Here is a 26,334-nt window from a genome sequence, read left to right on the forward strand (position 1 = left end):
TATAAATTGTTGTGATTGTTTGGCATTCTTATTAAGTTAATCAGTGTCACAAGTAGGCTTACATTTACAGTGCAATGAAGTTACTGTGAAATCCCCTAGTCACCACATACCCTCGCCTGTTCGGGTACACTGAGGGAGAATTTAGCATGGTCAATGCACCTAACCAGCACGTCTTTTGGACTGTGGGAGGAAACTGGAGTACCCAGAGGAAACCCATGCAGACATGGGGAGAACATGCAGACTCCACACATACAGTGACGCAAGCCGGGAATCGAACCCAGGTCCCTGGAGCAGTGAGGCAACAGTACTAACCACTGTACCATCGTGCTTCCATTTATCCTGATGAGTACAAGATGAAAAGCTTCGGCAATATGCCTCTCTTTTCAGCAATAGGCAACAGCATTGTGAAAGGAGAATTAAGATACCTTAAGAATGCAAATATAGTTGAAACTGAAGTTTAGCTAAACATGGGGAGTGTATTAAATGATTGTTTTCTTAGAAACATTCTCTAGAAAAGGTATTCAGTTGATATTCTACTTGTGGTTCAGCAATTAATCTCACTGACCTTGCTACCATTTGCAAAGAGCAATAAAGAAGACAGATGTATCACCAGGGTCAAACTACTTAAACTGACAGAGGTAATTGAGATTAGGGACATCATTTACAAGGAGCTGACAGTCAACATGAGAGAATTAAATGAGTATAGTGGGGGACCTACCAGAGCAAAAATAAGCCAACCTGATGTGATATTCAGAAGCAAACCCGGTAGCTATAACCCATTAATCTTGCATTAGTGATTTAATTATTCCACCAATCATTAAAAACAAATACACGAATCACAGCAATTAAAATAACCAAATGCCCCCACCCTGAGAAAGGTGGGAATTTCCTACATGACATTTCAAAAAGAAGTTGGTCCACTTTATTATATGACTACAGGCACATAAGATCATAGCATCCCCACAGTGCAGAAAGAGGCCATTCGGCCCATTGAGGCTGCACTGACAACAATCCATTCAGAGCCTAACCCCATGTGTTTACCCTGCTGATCCCCCTGACACTAAGGGGCAATTTACTATGGCCGGTCAACCTAACCCGCACATCTTTGGAGTGTGGGAGAAAACCGGAGCACCCGAAGGAAACCTATGCTGACGCGGGGAGAACATGCAAACTCCACACAGACAGTCCCCAAGCCCGAAATTGAACCTGGGTGCCTGGCGCTGTGAGGCAGCAGTGCTTACCACTGTGCCAGCATGCTGCACGCGGTAAGTTATGCCTGACTGCTATACAACTACAAAATCTCCTATTATAAGTGGAAGTGGGCTAGGTATAATGTTACGTCTGGGTGAGGAAGAGTCAATTGACTCCCCTGTATTCAGACCCCTTCGTTTGGTTACAACAAAGGTTTTTAAAATTTATTTTCCCCTTTTTACAATCCAAATATGCTTACTTTTAAATAAGGAGTCAATCAAACCAAGTTTTCTTGGATCAAAGAAAGAGTAAGTTTATTAGTTACTAAACCTGAAAGAAAATAAAAGACATGACAACGTACACATGCAAGTCTAAGAAGTAAAAGGAAAGAGTCCAAATAAAAGTTAAAAGAATATACGATTAAGTCCTGTCAAATGAAATGACAGATCTTTGCTCTTGATCACAACCTTAATGGTGAGGCTCCACTGGCTCACCAGAAGGCAGGTCTTGAGAATTTGAAAAGCAGAGGAGCAGAGGGCTGGCGTGAAGGAAGTTGGGTGGGGTGGAAGGCAAAAGATACTTGCCATATCACCTGTAGCTTGCACTTCATGCTGGATAGCAGGGTGAGGGTGAAGCAGGTGACAAGTGCTCTGGTCCTCATGGACTTCATCCTAGGGTCTTAAAAAAAGTGGCTGGTGAGATAGTTGGTGCGTTGAGTCATAGAGTTTGACAGCATGGAAACAGGTCCTTCAGCCCAACAAAACGGGGCGGCACGGTAGCACAGTGGTTAGCACTGCTGCTTCACAGCTCCAAGGACCTGGGTTCGATTCCCGGCTTGGGTCACTGTCTGTGTGGAGTTTGCACATTCTCCTCGTGTCTGTGTGGGTTTCCTCCGGGTGCTCCGGTTTCCTCCCACAATCCAAAGATGTGCGGGTTAGGTTGATTGGCCATGCTAAAATTGTCCCTTAGTGTCCTGAGATGCGTAGATTAGAGAGATTAGTGTGTAAAATATGGGGGGATATGGGGATAGGGCCTGGGTGGGATTGTGGTCGGTGCAGACTCGATGGGCCAAATGGCCTCTTTCTGCACTGTAGGGTTTCTATGATTCTTTCTATGATTGTCCATGCCGCCCAGTTTTTACCAATAAGCTATTCCCAATCGTCCGCATTTGGCCCATATCCCTCTAAATCCATCTTACCCATGTAATTGTCTAAATGCTTTTTAAAAGACAAAATTGTACCTGCCTCTACTACTACCTCTGGCAGCTCATTCCAGACACTCACCACCCTCTGTGTCCCTCTGTGGACCCTTTTGTATCTCTTCCCTCTCACCATAAACCTATGCCTTCTAGTTTTACACTCTCCTACCTTCGGGAAAAGATGTTGACTATCTACCTCTTCTATATCTCTCATTATTTTATAGACTCAATAAGATCACCTCTAAGCCTCCTACGCTCCAGGGAAAAAAGTCCCAGTCTATTCAGCCTCCCCTTATAATTTAAACCGTCAAGTCCTGGTAGCATCCTAGTAAATCTTTTCTGCACTCTTTCTAGTTTAATAATATCCTTTCTATAATAGGCTGATCAGAACTGTACACAGTATTCCGAGTGTGGTCTTACCAATGTCTTGCACAACTTCAACAAGAAGTCCCAACTACTGAATTCAATGTTCTGACCAATGAAACCAAGCATGCCGAATGCCTTCTTCACCACCCTGTCCATCTGTGACTCCACTTTCAAGGAGCTATGAACCTGTACCCCTAGACCTCTTTGTTCTATAACTCTCCCCAATGCCCTACCATTAACTGAGTAAGTCCTGCCCTGGTTCAATCTACCAAAATGCATCACCTAAAATTTATCTAAATTAAACTCCATCTGCTATTCATTAGCCCACTGGCCCAATTGATCAACATCCCGTTGCAATCCTAGATAACCTTCTTCACTGTCCACTATGCCATCAATTTTGGTGTCATCTGCAAACTTACTATTCATGCCTCCTAAATTCCCATCCAAATCATTAATATAAATGACAACTAACATTGGACCCAGCACCAATCCCTGAGGCACACCGCTGGTCTCAGGCCTCCAGTTTGAAAAACAACCCTCTACAACCACCCTCTGGCTTCTGTCATCAAGCCAAATTTGTATCCAAATGGCTACCTCAGCCTGGATCCTGTGAGATTTAACCTAATGCAACAAGCTACCATGTGGTACCTTTGTCAAAGGCCTTGTCAAAGTCGATGTAGACAATATCAACTGCACTGCCCTCATCTACCTTCTTGGTCAAAAAACTCAATCAAATTCGTGAGACTTGATTTTCCACTCAGAAAGCCATGCTGACTGTCATCTTCCAAAAATCCCAGTATTTGGGGAGGGTCCCATTAGATTGGAAAATAAGAAATGTAACTCCATTATTTAGAAAGGGAGGGAGACAGTGAGAAACTACAGGCCAGTAATTAACATCTGTCATAAGGAAAATGTTAGAAGCTATTATTAAATAAATTATATAGCAGGCACTTGAATAAATTCAAGTAGTCAGGCAGAGTCATCATGGTTTTGTGAAAGGAAACCATGTTTAACCAACTTTTTGGAGTTCTTTGAAGAAGTAACATGGGCTGTGGATAAAAGGGAACTGTAGAGGTACTGTACTTAGATTTCCAGAAGCCATTTGATAAAATGCCACATCTAAGATTTTTGCTGAAAATAAAAGCTCATTGTCATCCGACTCAAAACATTGGCTCTATTCTCTCTCCACAGATGCTTTCAGACCTGCTGAGATTTTCCAGCATTTTCTGTTTTTGTTTCTGATTCCAGCATCCGCAGTATTCTGCTTTGAACTAAGTACTGCAGCTACCCTGGATAACTTGTGTGCAATTTTGTCCACATTTTAAAACAAAATTGCAAAGACAGTCAAAGAAAGGACAAAGACAATGCAAGAATAAAAGGTCAAACATTTTCAATTAAACTGATATCCAAGCATTTCAGGAGCTTCAGGGGATCGATCAGAGGAAAAAGTGAGAGAGAAATGTCAGGCCTCCATGGGAGAAAAACACAGAAAATTAAAATTTTCAGATATCTGGAGGGAGATGGTACTCTATTCCCACTCTGTCACCAAGAGAATTAGGGCTCCTTGGTGCCACACTGGGTCAAATGATGCCAAGACCAGACACACTGACCTTGCATCTGGAACTATGTTCCTTTGTCCATGTTTGAACCAAGGCTGTGATGATGGTCCTGGCAGAACCCAAACCAAGCATCAGTGAGCAAAAGCAGTTTATTGATAAGTAACATCACTTGATAGCACTGTGGACGACTCCTTTCATCACTTTGCTGATTAAGAGGAGGCTTTAAATTGCCTTTTTTTCCCCCCCCCAAGAAATTTTGATCCATCTCAGAAAAGAATCCTGAGAAAGGATCTTGAAGCCATGGAGGTGACTGTGATAACATTTGAATCAGAGGAAGCTTGCTTATTGCTTTAAAAGTAATTCATTGCTGAATCCAGTAGGTGGTACACTTTGCAAGGTTTTGTTTTGTGATTTTCTTCACTAACTGACATTGCGTGTTATATTTTGAAATCTAAGCTAAATGTAATAGGTGAAATTGGGAAGTTAATTTTTCTTCTTTCACCTCTGATTATCTTATTGCTTACACTCGTTGAGCCTACATTTCTCAAAAAATCACATCGATTTGAGTGATTTAATCAATAATAAACCATTCTTGAAGAAATTCCTTCCACTATGTCAAACAGAATGTTACACTGATTAAGAAACAAAAAAAAACTATTATTAGATTCAGACACTTTCTTTTGAAATTTCTGAAATGTGATTCTTCCATTTTTAATAATGTTTTTTCCTGGTTACTGGCTGCTTCATATGTCTCGAGTCTCCCCTTTCCAGTTTAGCATTGTCTGAAAATTTGATCAGTTTGCATTGAGTTTTGTATGAATGTCAGCCATTATTTAGAAATTAGAAATGATATGGGTCCAACAATGAATCCTGTGACAATTCCACCCAGGACCCCTCCTCTGCTCTGACACAAAAACACAAGGTAAGAAATAGGAGAAGCAGTAGACCATCGGACTGCTTGAGCTGGCCCTGCCATTTGCTATGATCATGGCTGATCTTCAGCCTCAACTCCACCTTCCTGTCGGCTCCCATATCCTGTGACTCCCTGAGATCAAAAATCTGTCTATCTCAGCCTTGAAAGTACTCAACAATGGAGCAACCCCAACTCCCTCAGATAGAAAATTTCAAAGATTCACAGCTCTCTGAGTGAACAAATTTCTCTTCATCTCAGTCCAAAATGATTTTCCCCTTATCCTGAGGCTTGATTCCCCAACCAAAGAAACAATCGTTCAGTGTCCATCCTGTGAAACCCCTATGAAACCTGATATGTTTCACTCTTCTAAGCATCAGAGAATATAAGCCTAGTTCACTCAGTCTCTCATCATAACAAACCTTTCATCCTAGGAACCAATTTAGTGAAGATTCACTGGACTTCCACCAAGGCCAGTATGTCCTTCTTTTGACATGGAGACTAAAACTGTGCACAATCCTCCATATGTAGTCTCAGCAAAGCCCTATATAACTAGCAAGACTCCCTCTCCGCAAGATCACTCCTCCAACAAATATAAGCTGTTTTCTTTCCGTTAACCTCGTTCTTCATAGAATCCTTACAGTGCAGAAGGAGGCCTTTCAGCCCATCGAGTCTGCACTGACGACAATCCCACCCAGGCTCTATCTCCATAACCCCATGCATTTACCCTGCTAATTGTCCTGATACTAAGGGGCAATTTAGCATGGTCAATCCACCTAACCTGCACATCTTTGGAGTGTGGGAGGAAGCCCGAGCACCCGGAAGAAACCCACGCAGACACGGGGAGAATGTGCTAAACTCCACACAGATAGTGACCCAAGCCAGGAGTTGAACCCGGGTCCCTGGCGCTGTGAGGCAGCAGTGCTAACCACTGTGCTACCGTGCTGCCCTTATCTATGGCCAGGATTTAACGTGGATTCCCACTGCTTTTAGCTTCATTGGCAGTCTTTCATGAGAAGCTTTGACAAAAGGTTTTTGGATATCTAGATAATCACATCATATGATTTTCCATTACTAACTCCTCAAAAATGTCAGGAACATAAGTCACTTATGGTCTTTTCCTTTTGGCTTGTGTTTATTAGATATTTCTCATACAAGTATCATTAATTTTTCTTCTGATATTTGATTGCCTATTTTACAAAATATTAATGTTGGACTGAGATCTGTGGTGGCTGGTTACATTCATTCCCTCTGTTCAAATTGAGTACTGGATTAATTAGTTTCCAGTCTAGTAGGGCCTCCCCAACATTCATTGGTTTCCTCATGATTTTTGTGAATACCTTTTGTCCACAGATAGCACCTAACAATAATGATCTGTTTATTTTGAACCCTTTAAACTCATTTAGAACCACCTTCTCACTGATGTCAGGCTTCCAATAGTGCATCATTTTTGTCATATAATAACATGTTACTTCAAACTTGTTGAGTCAGAACTTCAATCAGTATTCATTTCACACACCAACTATTCCCCCTTGTTCTCAGTTTCATTTCCATTAACATCTTATGAGTTCTCACCTCTCCCCCAACTCCCCTCTTGTTGCACAACATAATTGAGAGAAATTCCTCCTGTTACTTTCAGATACTCAGTTCAGTTCCTCTTTCCTCCTTGAATTATTTCTTTGACCTGCATATGAGGGTTACTGCGATCTTCCCTCTGACTCCAGCAGGGCTCACTTTACAGCAAAGGTCATTGGATAGCAATGAAAAGTAGGCTTCCTCTCCTCCGGTTACAGAGTGTATCGCCAACTGGAAATCAAATTTAAGATTTCTGCTCTTTGTAGCTCGTATCACACAAAGCAACAGTTTTGAAATTGATATGGAATAGAATTATGTGCTTAGGGATTCCTCCAGCAGAGTTGTCTTCCCCTGTCCCCTCACTGCCCAGGCAGCACCTCCCCCCTGGCACCCCCCACCCTCCCCACAAACACCTTCCACTCCCCCAGCCTTTCCCCTGCAACAGGATAGTCACATGAAGGAACAAGTGTTCAGTTTAAACATGGTGGCATCACATCCAGTCAGTGTGACCTGCACTCAATGTACTCTGAGCGACAAACAGGTTTGTGAAATTCTGTGTAAAATCAGGTTAAGCAAACTCCTCTGGATTCAACTAGACTGATTACTAAAGTTTGAGGATGTGAAAATAATCATATCTAAACACAGCATCAGTCTCCATTTATAAATCATGGTTCTGTATCCAATGCTTCTTATTGCAGATTCAAATGTGTTTATTCCAGCACCGATTAACCTTTTCTTATTTTATCCTTTGCACTAACATTCGTAGATCCTGTAGAAGGAGGTGCCAATAAATTACATTTAGAAGTAGGACATTTTGAAAAGAATGACCTTGTTAATAATGAATTCTGGACCAAAGGTCAAAAATTAAATGGATAGCACCTACCAACAAATCAAATGGGACTTTTGCACCCAGTCCAACTGCATACCTGGCAGTTATATCAAACTGGGCACCTACCAATATAGTAAGGAGTCTAACAACACCAGGTTAAAAAGCAACAGGTTTATTTGGTAGCAAACGCCACTAGCTTTCAGAGCGCTGCTCCTTCGTCAGGTGAGTGGGAGATCTACCAATATAGCAGGCAATGCAACTGCAGAGCAGATTCGCATGAAATGACCATCACATTGGATACTTTATGTTAAATAGACAATGAATTTCAATTCTCACTTGCTGAGTACAAGTATCAAAAATATGTGTATAAACAATGAAGCTCTGCATAATTCTAAAGCAAAATAATATTTCTGGAGGAAAATACTTTGAAATCTGCACTTTTCAAAAGCTCATTTATGGGATGTGGATGTCGCTGACTGGGCCAGCATTTATTGCCTATCGCTAATCACTCTTTAACTAAGTGGCTTGAGGTAGACCATTTCAGAGAGCATTTAAGAGTCAACCACATTGCTGTAGGTCTGGAGTCACATGTAAGCCAGACCAGGTAAGGATGGCAGATTTCCTTCCCTCAAGGACATTAGTGTGAACCCCATGGGCTTTTACAACAATCGACAGTGGTTTCATGATCATCATTAGACTTTTAATTCCAGGTGGGTGTACTAAGTTTAAAGTTCACCATCTGCTGTGGTGGGATTCGAACCCTGCTCCTGAGAGCATCACCCTGATTCTCTGTTTGTCCAGTGGCATTACCTACTATCCCATCGCCTCCCCCTAAATGTTGGGGATTCATTTTATGCAGTCATCAGATGTGAAGGTGGCGATGCAGCTCGCGTACCAGGAAAGCTGATCTCTTCATGTTTGGCTTATCAAAATTTAAAAAGGCAAGTGATACTTTTGCACTAGTCTGACTTATGCCGGTGTTTTAGGAGAAGAGTCTGGCAGTTGTGTCAGCGTGCTGAGTCAGAAACAGATGGAGGTCAGATTTGGTTTCAGGGCGAGATAACACAAAGACATGTTGTGACTAAAATGCATCGAATGAATTCATCCGACAAGCAATTAACTCACTCTCTGACCTTTTGTGCATAACCATCATATCGGTACCAGGTGCATCATACTCACCGTTGCAGCTAGTGAGATTCTCTGGCCCTTTTTTTTGGTGAATCGTTCAGACTAATTTAGAATATCTATCTCCTGACATTCTCCTGGAGGAGATACAATGACTAACCTAAGTATGTATTCAATCCATGCTGATCCCAAATCCTGGGCTCATGCAGATAACAGTTTAAATAGAACAACTGCAGCCTTTCACACTAAAGGCCAAATCTGAGCTCCATCCAAGTAAATGTCCTTCCATCAGCACAGCTCCTTAGAAGATTTCCAATTTATTTGCCGAATAGATGGAACATTTACATGTTTGTATCTGATTATCTGAACTTGTTGGAATATTATAATGTCTGCCGAACAACAGTGTGTGTGCAGCAGTGTGAACACAGATTGTTGGAGCCTATATTGTTGTTTCCTGTGCTGAAGGCTATGCCACAGTGATTTAAACAGTAATGTGTGCAGATTTTGCACGTTTAATTTATGTGCGGTTTAATTTTTCAGGCTCATGTACCGTTCTACTGGCTGTTCAGCACTGGACTTACTTCCGTGGATGTTCCCGATAATATTTCCAAACAACTTGAGAAATCAATGATTTTTCGAGGCTTTTTCTGTCCGAGAGAAGAGCATGTTCCTAATGTGTGTCGTTTAAAACCTGTTGTTCCAAAACAAAAGTCGCCTTCGCTGTGTGGCCAAGCGGAAGCTAATTTAACGATTCACTAATGAAACAGATTCAAATTAGTTTCATTGGGCTGGATTTAATGCAGCCCATTGTGACGGGAAACATGGCGGCCATGGCCATTCAGTTGTGAGTGGGGCCCACATATCAGTCACCCGGTTGCAGGAAAACTTCCCATGATAAAGTCGGAGGGCGGAAGGGGCCTGACATTGGATTCTTGCCAGTTATCAGCGGGATGTCAGTTGAAGCTCATTCATGTGCCAATTGACACCCATTATCCCAGAGCCCACAGCAATTTAACAGTGGCTCAGGGATTAATCGAGCTGCATGGCTTTTTTCACACCCTCGGAGAGGCCTTCAGCAAAACATATTGGGTTTGTCAGTGGCTCCACTGTTATTGGCAGCATGAGAAGGTGCTGGCCTCTGATTGGGCTGCTGCTCTTGCCAGGTGGGATTTCAGCGATTAGGGTCCTCAATTGCGGGGGAGGTTTGGCACTGGCCACTTAAGTGGCTAAAAGGCAGTTGATTCCATCAGGCCTCCCTCACAGAACTGACCTCAGCTCAACAGAATCCCAGCCATTATCCTTCCAAGTAATCAAGCACTAAACCTCAGTGACATCAGAACAAAAGGTAATAACTGTGATCAACATTACTTGGTGACAGAGAATACACTCTTTTAACTCGTTTTGGCTCACACATTGACCTACATTTTTAGGATGACCAACATATAGAACATAGAACAGTACAGCACAGAACAGGCCCTTCGGCCCACGATGTTGTGCCGAACCTTTTCCGAAACCAAGATCAAGCTATCCCACTCCCTATCATTCTAGTGTGCTCCATGTGCCTATCCACTAACCGCTTGAAAGTTCCTAAAGTGTCCGACTCCACTATCACAGCAGGCAGTCCATTCCACACCCCAACCACTCTCTGAGTAAAGAACCTACCGCGTACATCCCTCCTATATCTTCCACCTCGAACCTTATAGTTATGCCCCCTAGTAACAGCTACATCCACCCGAGGAAATAGTCTCTGAACGTCCACTCTATCTGTCCCCCTCATCATCTTATAAACCTCTATTAAGTCACCTCTCAACCTCCTCCGCTCTAAAGAGAAAAGCCCTAGCTCCCTCAACCTTTGCTCATAAGACCTACCCTCCAAACCAGGCAGCATCCTGGTAAATCCCCTTTACACTCTCTCCAATGCTTCCACATCCTTCTTATAGTGAGATGACCAGAACTGCACACAATATTCCAAATGTGGTCTCACCAAGGTCCTGTACAGTTGCAGCATAACCCCACGGCTCTTAAACTCAATCCCCATGTTAATAGGCGCTAACACACTGTAGGCCTTCTTCATGGCTCTATCCACTTGAGTGGCAACCTTCAGAGATCTGTGGATATGAACCCCAAGGTCTCTCTGTTCCTCCACATTCCTCAGAACCCTACCTTTGACCCTGTAATCCGCATTCAAATTTGTCCTACCAAAATGATTCACCTTGCACTTATCAGGGTTAAACTCCATCTGCCATTTTTCGGCCCAGCTCTGCATCCTATCAATGTCCCTTTTGCAGCCTACAACAGCCCTCCACCTCATCCACTACTCCACCAATCTTGGTGTCATCTGCAAATTTACTGATCCACCCTTCAGCCCCTTCCTCCAAGTCATTTATAAAAATCACAAATAGCAGAGGACCCAACACTGATCCTTGTGGTACACCGCTGGTAACTGGTCTCCAGTCTGAAAATTTTCCATCCACCACCACCCTCTGTCTTCTATGAGATAGCCAGTTACTTATCCAATCGGCCAAATTTCCCTCTATCCCACACCTCCTTAATTTCTTCATGAGCCGACCATGGGGGACCTTATCAAACGCCTTACTAAAATCCATGTATATGACATCAACTGCTCTACCTTCATCGACACACTTAGTTACCTCCTCAAAGAATTCAATCAAATTTGTGAGGCACGACTTACGCTTCACGAATCCATGTTGACTATCCCGGATTAAGCTGCATCTTTCTAAATGGTCATAAATCCTATCCCTCAGGGCCTTTTCCATTAACTTGCCGACCACCGAAGTAAGACTAACCGGCCTATAATTACCAGGGTCATTCCTATTTCCTTTCTTGAACAGAGGAACAACATTCACCACTCTCCAGTCCTCTGGCACTATCCCCGTGGACAGTGAGGACCCAAAGATCAAAGCCAAAGGCTCTGCAATCTCATCCCTTGCCTCCCAAAGAATCCCAGGATATATCTCATCTGGTCCAGGGGACTTATCGACCTTCAGGTTTTTCAAAATTGCTGATACATCTTCCCTCAGAACATCCACCTCCTCCAGCCTATCAGCCTGTATCGCACTCTCATCCTCAAAAACATGGCCCCTCTCCTTGGTGAACACTGAAGAAAAGTATTCATTCATCACCTCTCCTATCTCTTCTGACTCCATGCACTAGTGTCCTTGACCGGCCCTAACCTCTCCCTGATCATTCTTTTATTCCTCACATAAGAGTAAAAGGCCTTGGGGTTTTCCTTGATCCGACCCGTTAAGGACTTCTCATGCCCCCTCCTAGCTCTCCTAAGCCCTTTTTTCAGCTCATTCCTTGCTAACTTGTAACTCTCAATGGACCCAACTGAACCTGGTTTTCTCATCCTTACATACGCTTCCTTCTTCCTCTTGACAAGACATTCAACCTCTTTTGTGAACCATGGTTCCCTCACTTGGCCATTTCCTCCCTGCCTGACAGGGACATACCTATCAAGGACACGCAGTATTTGTTCCTTGAACAGACTCCACTTTTCATTTGTGCCTTTCCCAGACAGTTTCTGTTCCCATCTTATGCTCCCTAATTCTTGCCTAATCGCATCATAATTACCCCTCCCCCAATTATAAACCTTGCCCTGCCGTACAGCCCTATCCCTCTCCATTGCAATAACGAAATAGCGACAAAAATGTTGAATTTTCGCTCCCACGTACATTTGCTCAAATTATGGCTCTGTTATAGATGTGGGTTTCCTCGAGAATTTACTTCCAGAACAATATACACCATGCGGCAAGCTTACTGGCTTGAAGACCGTGTAAGAGATGAAAAATCAGGTTTTTGCCCGGTTTCTCACTTCTCGCAATCCTACTGGCCCCAGATTTACAGCGTAGTCAGCCTCTCGCCCGGGAAGGGTGCAAGGCTGATTTACAAATTAAAATCGGCATTTCCATGTGCTTAATGAGCCTGGGACACAATCTACGGGCTCACTTGTCTTAGTGGCCTCGCCAGTGAAGTTCCTCACAGGCAAGGATCATGTATAGTCTCCATCAATGGGGACTTAACATAGTGGCCTTGCCAGTCGGACCAAAGGCTATTGAGATCCCTCGGATGGTCAGGGGCTAGGGTGGGGGGAGGGGGGGGGGGAGGGTTGGCATGGGGGCTATCGACCTGGGGGTGTGGGGGGAGCAATATCTAGGAGGGTGGTGGGGGGGGCGCGATCGGGTGAGGAGGAGGACAGTGATCAGAGAGGGGGGCAGGTAATATCCGGGGGGGGTGGGGGGGGGGCGGATGTGACTGACAGATCTCTCTATTCTCTTGCACAGAATCGAGAGATCTGTGCATGTACGATAATGCCCTCTGGTATGAGCATCCAGCTTTCCAGCAAGAATAGACTCTGTCACTGCCCCTACTGGCAGGAATCAGATGTGCATCATTTTTTGCACTAAGTGGCATAGGATTTCATTTTTGGCCTTGCCAAGAAACGATGAGTCTGAAACTCTCCCATTTGCACACATGTTCAGCACTCAGAATTTTTCTGGTAAGGTGGCCCCCCATATTTTCTAGACATGGTACTTCTAATGGTTTTATATAAAGCTGTGAGCTATGGTAACTATCAAAATGTGTGACTCTCAAAAATAGATAAACCAAGACATATGGAGGTTTTGGTTGCAAATTTGTTTCAGACTTTAGCACAGTTAACTGGGAAACACTTGGATAATGCGTAGGGCTAATTTTCTGATTTGATTTGCGCATGATTGAGAGCTAATTTAAGGATGTACCAAGTATTTAAAATATGGCATGTATTGCCAAAGAGTTTCAGATGACCAGAAAAATGTTGATAATGACGGAAGCTATATGAAATAGATGCAACTGAGAAGTTCTTTCTTGCATTGGAGAATTGTTTTTATAAAGGTGTTTTGTGCTTTTTATGTGGATACTCAACACACACAAGTCATTTCTGTCTCCTGATTACTAGCTTGTCTAAATATGGAATTCAATCAAACATTTTGTATTTTGGTTTATAATGTTTCTGGAGGATAAACATCATTGTTGACTTGTGTTGAAATGCACAGAAAGGCATTTATGCAAATACATTCTGAATTATATATTCTGGAATATTCTTGTAAGACATAAGAGGTATACTTATAGTCTAGTTCAGTCAGAGCAACAAATTAGCAAATTGATACCAACTTCAGACATCAGCCAGTTACCATTCGAGAGCAATATTAGACTCGTGTGGTATGATTTTTGGACAGAGACATATTCCAGACCTGAAATAAAGCTGTTATTATAGGATGCAATCTTCTGACTGTGCTCCATGATATACATAGTTTAAGTTTGCATTGCATGTATATTTCTAGCATATGGTTTATATTATCTTAACTTTGCACATTCTTTTGTAATGTAAAACCGCACGATGACTGTTATTGCCTTTGCATTGTGGTTCAGACACAGGGAAATAAGAAGGATAGGCAGGAGTAATTGAGTTTTTTGTAAAACAAAGTCTGGTAAATATAGTGTACTTGATGAATTTGTGTTTATTTGAAAGACATCCTTTGAAATCAGTTCTCTGCCTAAATTGATCATCTTACTTAGTCAATATTGGTCAAGCCTTTTGAAGAGGGAATGGCCAGGAATACCTTCTTCATATTTGATGCAAAATTAGAGATAAACTAAATTCCAACCTGATTATTTGATATGCATATGACAAGGGAAGTAAATCATCTGATTTCCTTACGCCAGTCTTGGCTGTATACCGGACACCTGCGCTATCCTCCAGCAACTAGATGTGTCTCACCAGTGTCTCACCATGTGCAGATCCAGCATCTAAACTATCCCCTAAGATATATGCAGTGTCAGTTTCTCAGCTGGTGGTTGTAAGTTTGAATTCAAGTGACTGTGTGTCTTCATCATCACACTCTTCTTTGTGTTCCTCTACTTGCCTGGACAGGATACACAATATGAGTTTCTGATGGGCAAAAGGCAGAACAGTAAGGTTGTTGTGGATGGAGGGAGGGGCAGAGGAATGTCTGTGGTGCATGCTTATATCATCTGCAACTTGTTTTTCAGCAGATATAATGGAAGGAGGGGAAAATAGGATTGAAGGCAGTGAATTAGGTGTATGGATACTGTCACATTCAATAGTTTCAGCTCAGATACTGGCCTTGACTTTAGCAATGGCTGTTCGGATAATGTGGAGATGCCGGCGTTGGACTAGGGTAAGCACAGTAAGAAGTCTCACAACACCAGGTTAAAGTCCAACAGGTTTATTTGGTAGCAAATACCATTAGCTTTCGGAGCACTGCTCCTTCGTCAGATGGAGTGGATATCTGCTCTCAAACAGTGCACAGACACAGAAATCAAGTTACAGAATACTAATTAGAATGCGAATCTCTAAAGCCAGCCAGGTCTTAAAGGTACAGACAATGTGGGTGGAGGGAGCATTCAACACAGGTTAAAGAGATGTGTATTGTCTCCAGACAGAACCGCTAGTGAGATTCTACAAGCCCAGGAGGCAAGCTGTGGGGGTTACTGATAATGTGACATAAATCCAACATCCCGGTTTAGGCCGTCCTCATGTGTGCGGAACTTGGCTATCAGTTTCTGCTCAGTGACTCTGCGCTGTCATGTGTCGTGAAGGCTGCCTTGGAGAACGCTTACCTGAAGATCCAAGGCTGAATGCCCGTGACTGCTGAAGTGCTCCCCCACAGGAAGAGAACAGTCTTGCCTGGGGATTGTCGAGCGGTGTTCATTCATCCGTTGTCGTAGCGTCTGCATGGTTTCCCCAATGTACCATGCCTCAGGACATCCTTTCCTGCAGCGTATCAGGTAGACAACGTTGGCCGGGTTGCAAGAGTAGATACCGTGTACCTGGTAGATGGTGTTCTCACGTGAGATGATGGCATCCGTGTCGATGATCCGGTACATCTTGCAGAGGTTGCTGTGGCAGGGTTGTGTGGAGTCGTGGTCACTGTTCTCCTGAAAGCTGGGTAGTTTGCTGCGGACAATGGTCTGTTTGAGGTTGCGTGGTTGTTTGAAGGCAAGAAGTGGGGGTGTGGGGATGGCCTTGGCGAGAGGTTCGTCTTCATCAATGACGTGCCGGATCATCGACACGGATGCCATCATCTCACTTGTGAGTGCTGGCTCTGAACATGGAACGGGAGTTGGGGGAGCTCCTAAGACCTCTGTGGTGAGGTAGGGGGGAGGTCACCGTTTTGTCTTTTCAGGGTGCCCTTTAAACGTGGCATCCTGATCTCAGTGTAACCAGACTCTGCTGGCAGCTGAGGCAAGCCCCCCTGCATGACGGCATGAAACACACCCAGCTGTTTTTTATGACAGAGTGTGGCAAGAACTGAAGAGAAACATGCCAGTTTTCTCGCCGGAACCAACACTTTGCCATTTTCTGGTAAGATTTCCCCCCATTATATACATTGCAGTATTACCAGTATATGCAGAATTGTACACAATTAAATATACTTCAACAGAAACTTAGTTGGACCAGCCATAATAAATACTATGACAACAAGAGCAGGTTGGATATTCAGGAGTATTTCATTTCCTGACTTTCCAAAGCCTTTCCACAATCCGGGAGGCACAAGTCAGAAGTGTTTTGGAATATTCTCCATTTGCCAGGATGAGTTCCTGAGAAGCTTGCCAACATCCAGGCCAAAGCAGCCTACTCGTTTGACACTCCATCCATCACCTTAAATACTCACTCTTTCCAGCACGTGCTCACGGTGAGTGCAGTGTGTGTTATCTATAAAATTCGCTGTAATAACTTGTCAAGACTCCTTCAGTAGCATCTTCTAAATGCACGTGCTCTACCACCTAGAACTGCAGTTGTTCAACAAGGTGGCCCACTGCCACAAGGACAATTAAGGATGGGTAATAAATTTTGGCCTTGCCAATAATGCTCATATTCCATGAAAGAATTGGAGTAAAAATGGACAAGGGCAGTAGGTACATGAAAACACCACCACCTGCAAGGTCCCATCCAAGTCACATACCATCGTGGCTTATATATGAACTAGGAGCGGAAGTAGGCCATTTAGCTTTTCGAGTTTGCTCCGCCATTCAATAAAATCATGGCGAATTGTAACCTCAACTGCACATTTCTGCCTTTCCGAGATAGCTTACTTATCAAGAATCTATCTAGCTCTGCTTCCAATGCCTTTTGAGAAAAAGAGTTCCAAAGACTTAAAATCCTCAGAGAAAACATTTCCCCTCATCTCAGTTGTAAATAGATGACCTTATTTTTAAACAGCGGCACCTAGCTCTAGATTCTCCCTCAAGGGAGAAACCTCCTTTCCACATCCGTCTTATCAAGACCCCTCAGGATCTTAAATGCTTCAACCAAGTCGCCTCCTTTGACAAGGTGCCGCATGGTCGGATAAGATTAAATCTCACGGGATCCAGGGTGAGGTAGCCAAATTGATACAAAATTGGCTTGATGACAGAAGACAAAGGGTGATTATAGAGGGTTGTTTTTCAAACTGGAGGCCTGTGACTAATGGTGTGTCTCAGGGATCGGTCCCTGTTATTTGTCATTTATATTAATGATTTGGATGAGAATTTAGGAGGCATGGTTCGTAAGTTTGCAGATGACACCAAGATTGGTGGCATCTCAGATTGCAACGGGATCTTGATCAATTGGGCCAGTGGGCTGATGAATGGTAGATGGAGTTTAATTTAGATAAATGCGAGGTGATGCATTTTGATAGATCGAACCAGGGCAGGACTTACTCAGTTAATGGTAGGGCATTGGGGAGAGTCATAGAACAAAGAGATCTAGGGGTACATGTTCATAGATCATTGAAAGTGGAGTCACAGATGGACAGAGTGGTGAAGAAGGCATTCAGCATGCTTGGTTTCATTGGTCAAAACGTTGAATATAGGAGTTGGAACCTCTTGTTGAATTTGTACAAGACATTAGTAAGGCCACACTTGGAATACTACGTACAGTTCTGGTCACCCTATTATAGAAAGGATATTATTAAACTAGAAAGGGTGTAGAAAATATTTACTGGGATGCTACCAGGATTTGATGGTTTGTGTTATAAGGAGAAGCTGGATAGACTTTGAATTTTTTTCTCTGGAGTGTAGATGGCTCAGGGGTGATCTTATTGAGGTCTATAAAATAATGAGGGGCATAGATCAGCTAGATAATCAATATATTTTCCTAAAGGTAGGGGAGCCCAAAACTAGAGGGAATTGGTTTAAGGTGAGAGGGGAGAGATACAAAAGGGTCCAGAGGGGCAATTTTTTCACACAGAGGATGGTGAGTGTCTGGAACAAGCTGACAGAGGTAGTAATAGAGGTGGGTACAATTTTGTCTTTTAAAAAGCGTTTAGACAGTTACATGAATAAGATGGCTAATAAGGGATATGGGCCCAAGCGCAGGCACTTGGGACTAGCTTAGTTGTTAAAAAAAAGGACGGCATGGACAAGTTGGGCCAAAGGGCCTGTTTCCATGCTGTAAACCTCTATGACTACTTTTATCATAGAATCCTACAGTGCAGAAGGAGGCCATTCGGCCTATCGAGTCTGCACTGACCACAATCCCATCCAGGCCCCATCCCCACAACCCTATGCATTTATCCAAGCTAGTCCCACTGACACTAAGGAGCAATTTAGCATGGCCAATCCACCGAACCTGCACATCTTTGGACTATGGGAGGAACTGGAGCACCCGGAGGAAACCAACGCAAATACGGGGAGAATGTGCAAACTCCACACAGACAATCACCCAAGCCGGGAATTGAACCCGGGTCCCTGGCACTGTGAGGCAGCAGTGCTAACTACTGGGCCACCGTGCCGCCCAGTTATAAACTCCAGCTAGCGGATACCAGCCTAGCTTGACCAATCTATCCTCATCCTACCCGTTCCAGATATTAGTCTGGTAGATATTCTCTGAACTGCTTCCAATGCATTTAAACCTTCCATAAAGAAGGCCACTAATACCATACACAGTACTCCAGATGTGGTCTCACCAATGCCCTGCAAGCTGAAGTATAACCTCCCTATTTTTGTATTCAATTCCCTTTGCAATTAATGATAAAATTTTATTATGGAATTATATGTTGGAACTATATTGCTCTTCCTTCATTGTCGTTGGGTTAAAACCCAAAGCTAAACACCGTGGGTGTGTGTACACCACACGGGCTCCAACAGTTAAAGGAGGCAGCTCACCACCACCTTCTCAAGGACAAATTGGATGGGCAATAAATGCTGGCCTTGCCGGTAATGCCCACAGCCCATGAATGGATATAATGGGTTTACAGAAAAATGAAACTCATTGATGCTTAAGTGAGCCTGCATTTGATTTCCTTCCTTGATCACAGATTTGACTCATCTCATTTTTCTGATGATAGCTTTGAGGTGGATATTGTGTGTATTTTTTGAGGGTCTTGGTTAGATCACGCTTAGAATACTCCATGCAGTTCTGGTTGCCATATTATAAAACAGATGTCGAGGTGCTGGACAGGATGCAGAGCGATTTACAAGAATGATACTGGAAATGCGTGGGTTAGGAAAGAATTGACAGGCTGTGTCTCTTTTCTGTTAGAAAAATAAGGCAGATGGGAGACCAAATAGGAGTCTTTATGAAAGGTTTTGATAGCATGAATACAGGGAGACTGTTTCCTCTTGTGGGCGAAAGCATAACCAGAGGCCAGCAACAGAAGACATTCACCAAGTAATCCATTAGGGAATTCACAAGAAAACTTTGTCACACAAAGACTGGTGAGAGTGTGCAACTCGTTAGGACAGGGAATGGTTGAAGCAAATGGTATAGATAAATTAAGGGAAACTACACAAGCATTTGAGGGAGAAGGGAATCGAGGGTAATGATGATAGATTTAGATGAGGTAAGATAGGAGAATGTTCAAGTGAAGTATAAACACCGGCATGGATTGGTTACGCCAAATGGCCTGTTTCTGTGCCATATATGCCACGTTATAAGAATGGAAATTTTTATTTTTATTTTAAAAGAAAATATTTTCTCCCCCTCCCCCAACTGCCTACGTTTACCACCCGTGATTCTGCCAATAGTCAGTAAGTTCAGCTTACTGTTGATACTTATATTGGCACATGGTGGAAAGTAATAGGCCACAAGGATCAGTGCTGGCTTGTTTCTGTGCTGCTTTGGTAAACATAGAAAATGTTTCATTAAACCGCATCCTAAGTGCCGAACGAGCGAGAAAACGGGAGAGTTTCAGACCATCTATGATTCTTGCCGGGGAACACCTCGACTAGCAACGTGGTTAAGGTAAGTGTGCCCGGACGATAGTTAAGAATGTCATGAATATTTAAATTGGCTTCACGCCCTCTCTGGCGGTATGGTCAGGGGAGGCGACAAATCAGGTGCATTTCTCGTTTTTTACCTCCCGCTCAATCTTACCAACTCGCCTCACCGAAAGTCGGGTGGGATGAGTCCATAAGATCGTGCCCATCGACTTCAAGCTCTACATCTTAATTTAACTGTATCTCTAAGTCACGTGACAGTAAATTTATGGGGGCGATTCTCCCATCCCGCTGTGCTAATTTTTTAGCGCAGCGGGCCGTGAGATTCTCGCGTCAGCCAATTCCTGGGATTCGCAAGTGCATTCCTGCCCCAATAGCGTCTCCCAACCCAAGTTTTTTGGCGCTGACGGAACCACGCTGAAAATCAGCGAGACGGACATTTGCATGCATTTACATACCTTACCATCTGATTAGTGGGTGCATGACAACAATCTCCGCCCTCATTAGCATCTCCCCCCTCTCTGGCGTGATGTCCCTCTGGCGCGGTTTACGACTGCGATATAAAAGTCGGGAGTTGACGTGGCATCATTGAACAGGAGTAAGGAGGTAAGTTTTATGGAGCTGCAACTCCTGGAATGCTGGGGAGGTTGGAGGCAGGGACTGGAGGTTTGCTGCTTGCTGTGGGGAGCTTCCTGGAGATCTTCAGGTGCTGTGCCCTGGCCCTGTGGGATGGGGTAGAACCCTTAACGGAGTGCTGGCCAGGCTGCTGTCTGCAGCCACTGTGCTGTTCCTTTGTTCTGGCTGTGGGGTGTGGTGAGGGACTGGACTGAGTACTGTGGTTTTAGAGGAGGGGTGGGAGGAGTGAACCATGCAAAACTTGAGGGCTAATCAGTTCAAGCGGCTGGAAAAGAAAACTGCATTTGCCTTTGTATTCAATATGTAATGTGCAGTGGGGTAGGCTCCTGCTGATCTGCTGAGTTGTAGAATATGTTATGTAGAATAACCTGGTGTTGTGAGACTTCTTACTGAGTTGTAGGATAGCTTTGGGAAGCTGTCTAGTTTCTGAAACAGATGCTGCAAATCTCAAGTCATATCTGGATTGTGCGTAGGGGTGCCATTTCAGGTCAGTTTGGACTTCCATCTGTCCCTGAAGTTCAACACGCCAACACTTTGCGATCTACAATTTCAATCCTTGTGTGAGTGGATGATACACCTGCTTAATGGAACTCTTTGACCTTTTCGTAGCAGCCAGCAGAACAAAGACCATGATTTGAGCATGTCAGTTATTTGACACACTAAGTGTCAGTTATTTGACACACTTAAAAATAAGGATAGAAACATGTTGAAGACACTCAGCAGGCTAGGCAACATCTGTGAAGAGAGAAACATAAATAGCATTTCAGCTCATCCTAATCTCAGGTCATTACAGAAACACCAAGTCTGATCCAAACAGACATTTCCCACTTAACAATATGAATACCAGTGCATGGGGAAGGGTGGAAAATAAACCAAGTCAACCAACTTTTATCTGGATGGACAAGAGTAGCACGCACCTGGAAACACCACCAACTGCATTGTCTCCAAGTCATACACCATCCTTCACGACATATACAGTAGTGGTTCCAAAAGGCAGCTCACCACCTGAGGGACAATTCGGGATGGGCTGGTCTTGCACACATCTCCTGAACAAATAAAATGAACATTTTTTCAGTATTCACCTTCTTGTTACTCAGTCCCAAATTTGTGAAGGCATTGGCTGTATAAATAAAATGCAAATAAGTACAATCAATATTCACCTGAACAATTTCTTTAGTTAAAATGTAATTTCCTGAATTTAAAATCTATGGAGAGGTTTCTCTCAGGAATTCCAGATGGAGTGGATTCTTTGTGGCCTCTAATGGAAAGAGCAAGCTTCCACAATTTCAGAAAGCTTTTGAAAAGGCAACGAGAAAGATAGATAATATTTTTACATTGCAGACAAGTGTAAACTAAATATATGCCTGTTTTGATGTTTCAACAATTGAATTGTTTTATAATTGTCTTCATATTTGTGTAGTATGTAAATCTCAGCCATCATTGTTTTATTCAGTCCACAGGATTGTGACTTTTTTCATTGGCTCATTGAGGTTCAGAGTTGGTGAGTTCAGATTTCAGAATCATTTTAACGGAGTTTCAATGGTCCCTATTGCTCTTTTGTTTTACTGCCCCTTTTCTCCCCACCTCATCCCAATAGCTATGATTATAAGGATTCACTGCCGCTCTTTTAACCAACACCAACAATCTAAAGTGACATTTCAGAGATAGGCTGTGGTGAGAATGAGGGCACCATTGGTGCTAGATTACAACTTTCTAATGTAGACTGAAGGAACAAGGAATGCATCAATGAACAAGTATATTAACCCATTTTCATTCCCTTTTTGCTGACCTTTTAATGTGTTGGTAATTTAACCAAGAGCTAATCTCAGAGCCGTCTCGATTTCCAGTGGATAACAAAACAAGACATCAGGGTGTAATTACAGTATTACCGTTCTAATTGAATCAGCCCCACCTGGTTAGAATAATCAACTGTTTAATTCACACATCACACATTCAAATGTTCTTTACTTCACTGAATATTTTATTTCCACATTTAATTGCTTGGAGTTAAATTAATATTTATTCTGAAGGTTGTTCCAGGAGAAGAACAAAAAAGCAAAGAGCAGCCAATATTTTAAGGTGTTCTTACAATCTAGGCTGCAAACACATGGCTCCCCTTCTGTCAACTACATTTGATTGAGCAAATAAAACTGGCTGTAAAGTTTCAAAATACAGATCTACACGCCTGACATTGCGTGAAGAGAACTAGTTATAGGAAATATAAATGTGGGCATCCAGTCCTTTGCATTGCTCCCTGTGGCAATCCTTCTAAATAATGAAACCAGAGAGCAGCCCTGTGTCTGAGTGCAAAATGCAATGGTTCGTGACCTAAGACAGGACACAGTGATAAAAGCAGCTTTTAAGTAAATTGAGAGGGAGACTAAGTTACAAGGGCCACTACTACCTGTAGGATAGATGGCATTTAGCAGCCAATAGAACAAGCTCCATAGGGTCACTGAAGTCTTGACAAGCAGGTTACAGTCACAGAGTCACAGAGGTTTACAGCGTGGAAACAGGCCCTTCGGCCCAACTTATCCATGCCGCCCTTTTTTTTTAAACCCCTCAGCTAATCCCAACTGCCCGCATTTGGCCCATATCCCCCTATGCTCATCTTACCCATGTAACTATCCAAATGCTTTTTAAAGGACAAAATTGTACCCACCTCTACTACTACCTCTGGCAGGTTGTTCCAGACACTCACCACCTTGTGTGTGAAAAAATTGCCCCTCTGGACACTTTTGTATCTCTCCCCTCTCACCTTAAACCTATGCCCTCTAGTTTTAGACTCCCCTACCTTTGGGAAAAGATATTGACTATCTAGCTGATCTATGCCCCTCATTATTTTATAGACCTCTATAAGATCACCCCTCAGCCTCCTACGCTCTAAAGAAAAAAGTCCCAGCCTATCCAGCCTCTCCTTATAACTCAAACCATCATGTCCCGGTAGCATCCTAGTAAATCTTTTCTGCACTCTTTCTAGTTTAATAATATCCTTTCTATAACAGGGTGACCAGAACTGTACACAGTATTCCAAGTGTGGCCTTACCAATGTCTTGTACAACTTCAACAAGACTTCCCAACTCCTGTATTAATGTTCTGACCAATGAGACCAAGCATGCTGAATGCCTTCCTCACCACTCTGTCCACCTGTGACGCCACTTTCAAGGAGCTATGAACATATACCCCTAGATCTCTTTGTTCTGTAACTCTTCCCAACACCCGACCATTAACTGAGTAAGTCCTGCCCTTGTTCAATCTACCAAAATGCATCACCTTTATCTAAATTAAACTCCATCTGCCATTCGTCAGCCCACTGGCCCAATTGATCAAGATCTCATTGCAATCGGAGATAACTTTCTTCACTATCCACTACACCACCAATCTTGGTGCCATCTGCAAACTTACTAACCATGCCTCCTATATTCTCATCCAAATCATTAATATAAATGACAAATAACATTGGACCCAGCACTAATCCCTGAGGCACACCGCTGGTCGCAGGCCTCCAGTTTGAAAAACAACCCTCCACAACCACCCTCTGGCTTCTGTCAAGAAGCCAATTTTGTATCCATTTAGATACCTCACCCTGGATCCCGTGAGATTTAACCTTATGCAACAACCTACCATGCAGTACCTTGTCAAAGGCCTTGCTAAAGTCCATGCAGACAACATCAATAGCACTGCCCTCATCTACCTTCTTGGTTACCCCTTCAAAAAACTCAATCAAATTTGTGAGACATGATTTTCCACTCACAATGCCATGCTGCCTGTCCCTAATCAGTCCTTGTGTCTCTAAATGCCTGTCGATCCTATCTCTCAAAATACCTTCCAACAACTTACCCACCACAGATGTGAGGCTCACAAAGAACAAAGAACAGTACAGCACAGGAAACAGGCCCTTCAGCCCTCCAAGCCTGTGCCGCTCCTTGGTCCAACTAGACCAATCGTTTGTATTCCTCCATTCCCAGGTTGCTCATGTGACTATCCAGGTAAGTCTTAAACGATGTCAGCGTGCCTGCCTCCACCACCCTACTTGGCAGCGCATTCCAGGCCCCCACCACCCTCTGTGTAAAAAACATCCCTCTAATATCTGAGTTATACTTCGCCCCTCTCACCTTGAGCCCGTGACCCCTCGTGAACGTCACTTCTGATCTGGGAAAAAGCTTCCCACCGTTCACCCTATCTATCCCCTTCATAATCTTGTACACCTCTATTAGATCTCCCCTCATTCTCCGTCTTTCCAGGGAGAACAACCCCAGTTTACCCAATCGCTCCTCATAGCTAAGACCCTCCATACCAGGCATCATCCTGGTAAACCTTCTCTGCACTCTCTCTAACGCCTCCACGTCCTTCTGGTAGTGCGGCGACCAGAACTGGACGCAGTACTCCAAATGTGGCCTAACCAGCGTTCTATACAGCTGCATCATCAGACTCCAGCTTTTATACTCTATACCCCGTCCTATAAAGGCAAGCATACCATATGCCTTCTTCACCACCTTCTCCACCTGTGTTGCCACCTTCAAGGATTTGTGGATTTGCACACCTAGGTCCCTCTGTGTTTCTATACTCCTGATGACTCTGCCATTTATTGTATAACTCCTCCCTACATTATTTCTTCCAAAATGCATCACTTCGCATTTATCCGGATTAAACTCCATCTGCCACCTCTCCGCCCAATTTTCCAGCCTATCTATATCCTCACTGGCCTGTAGTTCCCAGGCTTTTCCCTGCAGCCCTTTTTAAACAAAGGCACAACACTTGCCACCCTCCAATCTTCAGGCACGTCACCCATGACTATCAATGATTCAAATATCTCTGCTAGGGGACCCGCAATTTCCTCCCTAGTTTCCCACAATGTCCTGGGATACACGTCATCAGGTCCCAGGGATTTATCTACCTTGATGCACTTTAAGACTTCCAGCACCTCTTTCTCTGTAATATGTACATTCCTCAAGACATCACTATTTATTTCCCCAAGTTCCCCAACATCCATGCTTTTCTCAACAGTAAATACTGATGAGAAATATTCATTTAGGATCTCACCCATCTCTTATGGATCAGCACATAGATGACCTTGTTGATCCTTAAGAAGCCCTACTTGTTCCCTTGTTACTCTTTTGCCCTTTATGTGTTTGTAGAAGCTCTTTGGATTCTCCTTTGCCTTATCTGCCAAAACAATTATATGAGGACTACTATATTACTGCAGGAATAGGAGTACAGGATCACTGTACCCCTTGAGGGGATAATAGGAGATGGGAATGAACAGGATGCACATGGCCAGAACAGGCTGGGGATATGGGATGTACAAGGTTATTCTCGGAAGACTCCATATGTTCTAGTTGTACCTTTAGGTAAGAGAGTGGTCAGATGATCTTCTTACAAGTTTCTATGATACCAATGTCATTGCACCAGAGGGTGATCCTGATTATATTTTTTCTCTCTTAGAAATAATACCTAACCTTTCCCAAAAAGGCACATCCTAGGTTGAGAATTCACCATGTGTGAATATAAACATCCTATACTCCTCTTATAGTGGATTGAGCCTCTATTGTGCCATGACAACTTGTGTCTGCTGGGTGACATTTTATTTTATCAATAGACTCAGAGCATTCATTGTACTCTGCCAAAGTATTCAGGTTACTGTACTTAGGTATTCATTTTCCTCCAGTTTTATGAATGTCCATGACAATCGAATACCTCATCAATACCTCCCTCATGGTAG

General features: G+C 43.3%; 1 protein-coding gene across 1 annotated transcript in view; it reads right to left on the reverse strand.

Annotated features, from left to right (window-relative positions):
* Positions 1-26,334, reverse strand: part of LOC144505093 (protein YIPF5-like) — a 113,030-nt gene that overhangs the window by 43,416 nt on the left and 43,280 nt on the right. The window contains exon 2 of the mRNA XM_078230897.1: positions 21,530-21,658. Within this exon, the coding sequence (XP_078087023.1) occupies positions 21,530-21,565 (36 nt within the window). The 5' untranslated portion in view covers positions 21,566-21,658. The remainder of the gene's footprint in view (positions 1-21,529; positions 21,659-26,334) is intronic.

This window comes from Mustelus asterias, chromosome 16, assembly GCF_964213995.1.
Source record: "Mustelus asterias chromosome 16, sMusAst1.hap1.1, whole genome shotgun sequence".
Classification (NCBI taxonomy): Eukaryota; Metazoa; Chordata; class Chondrichthyes; order Carcharhiniformes; family Triakidae; genus Mustelus; species Mustelus asterias.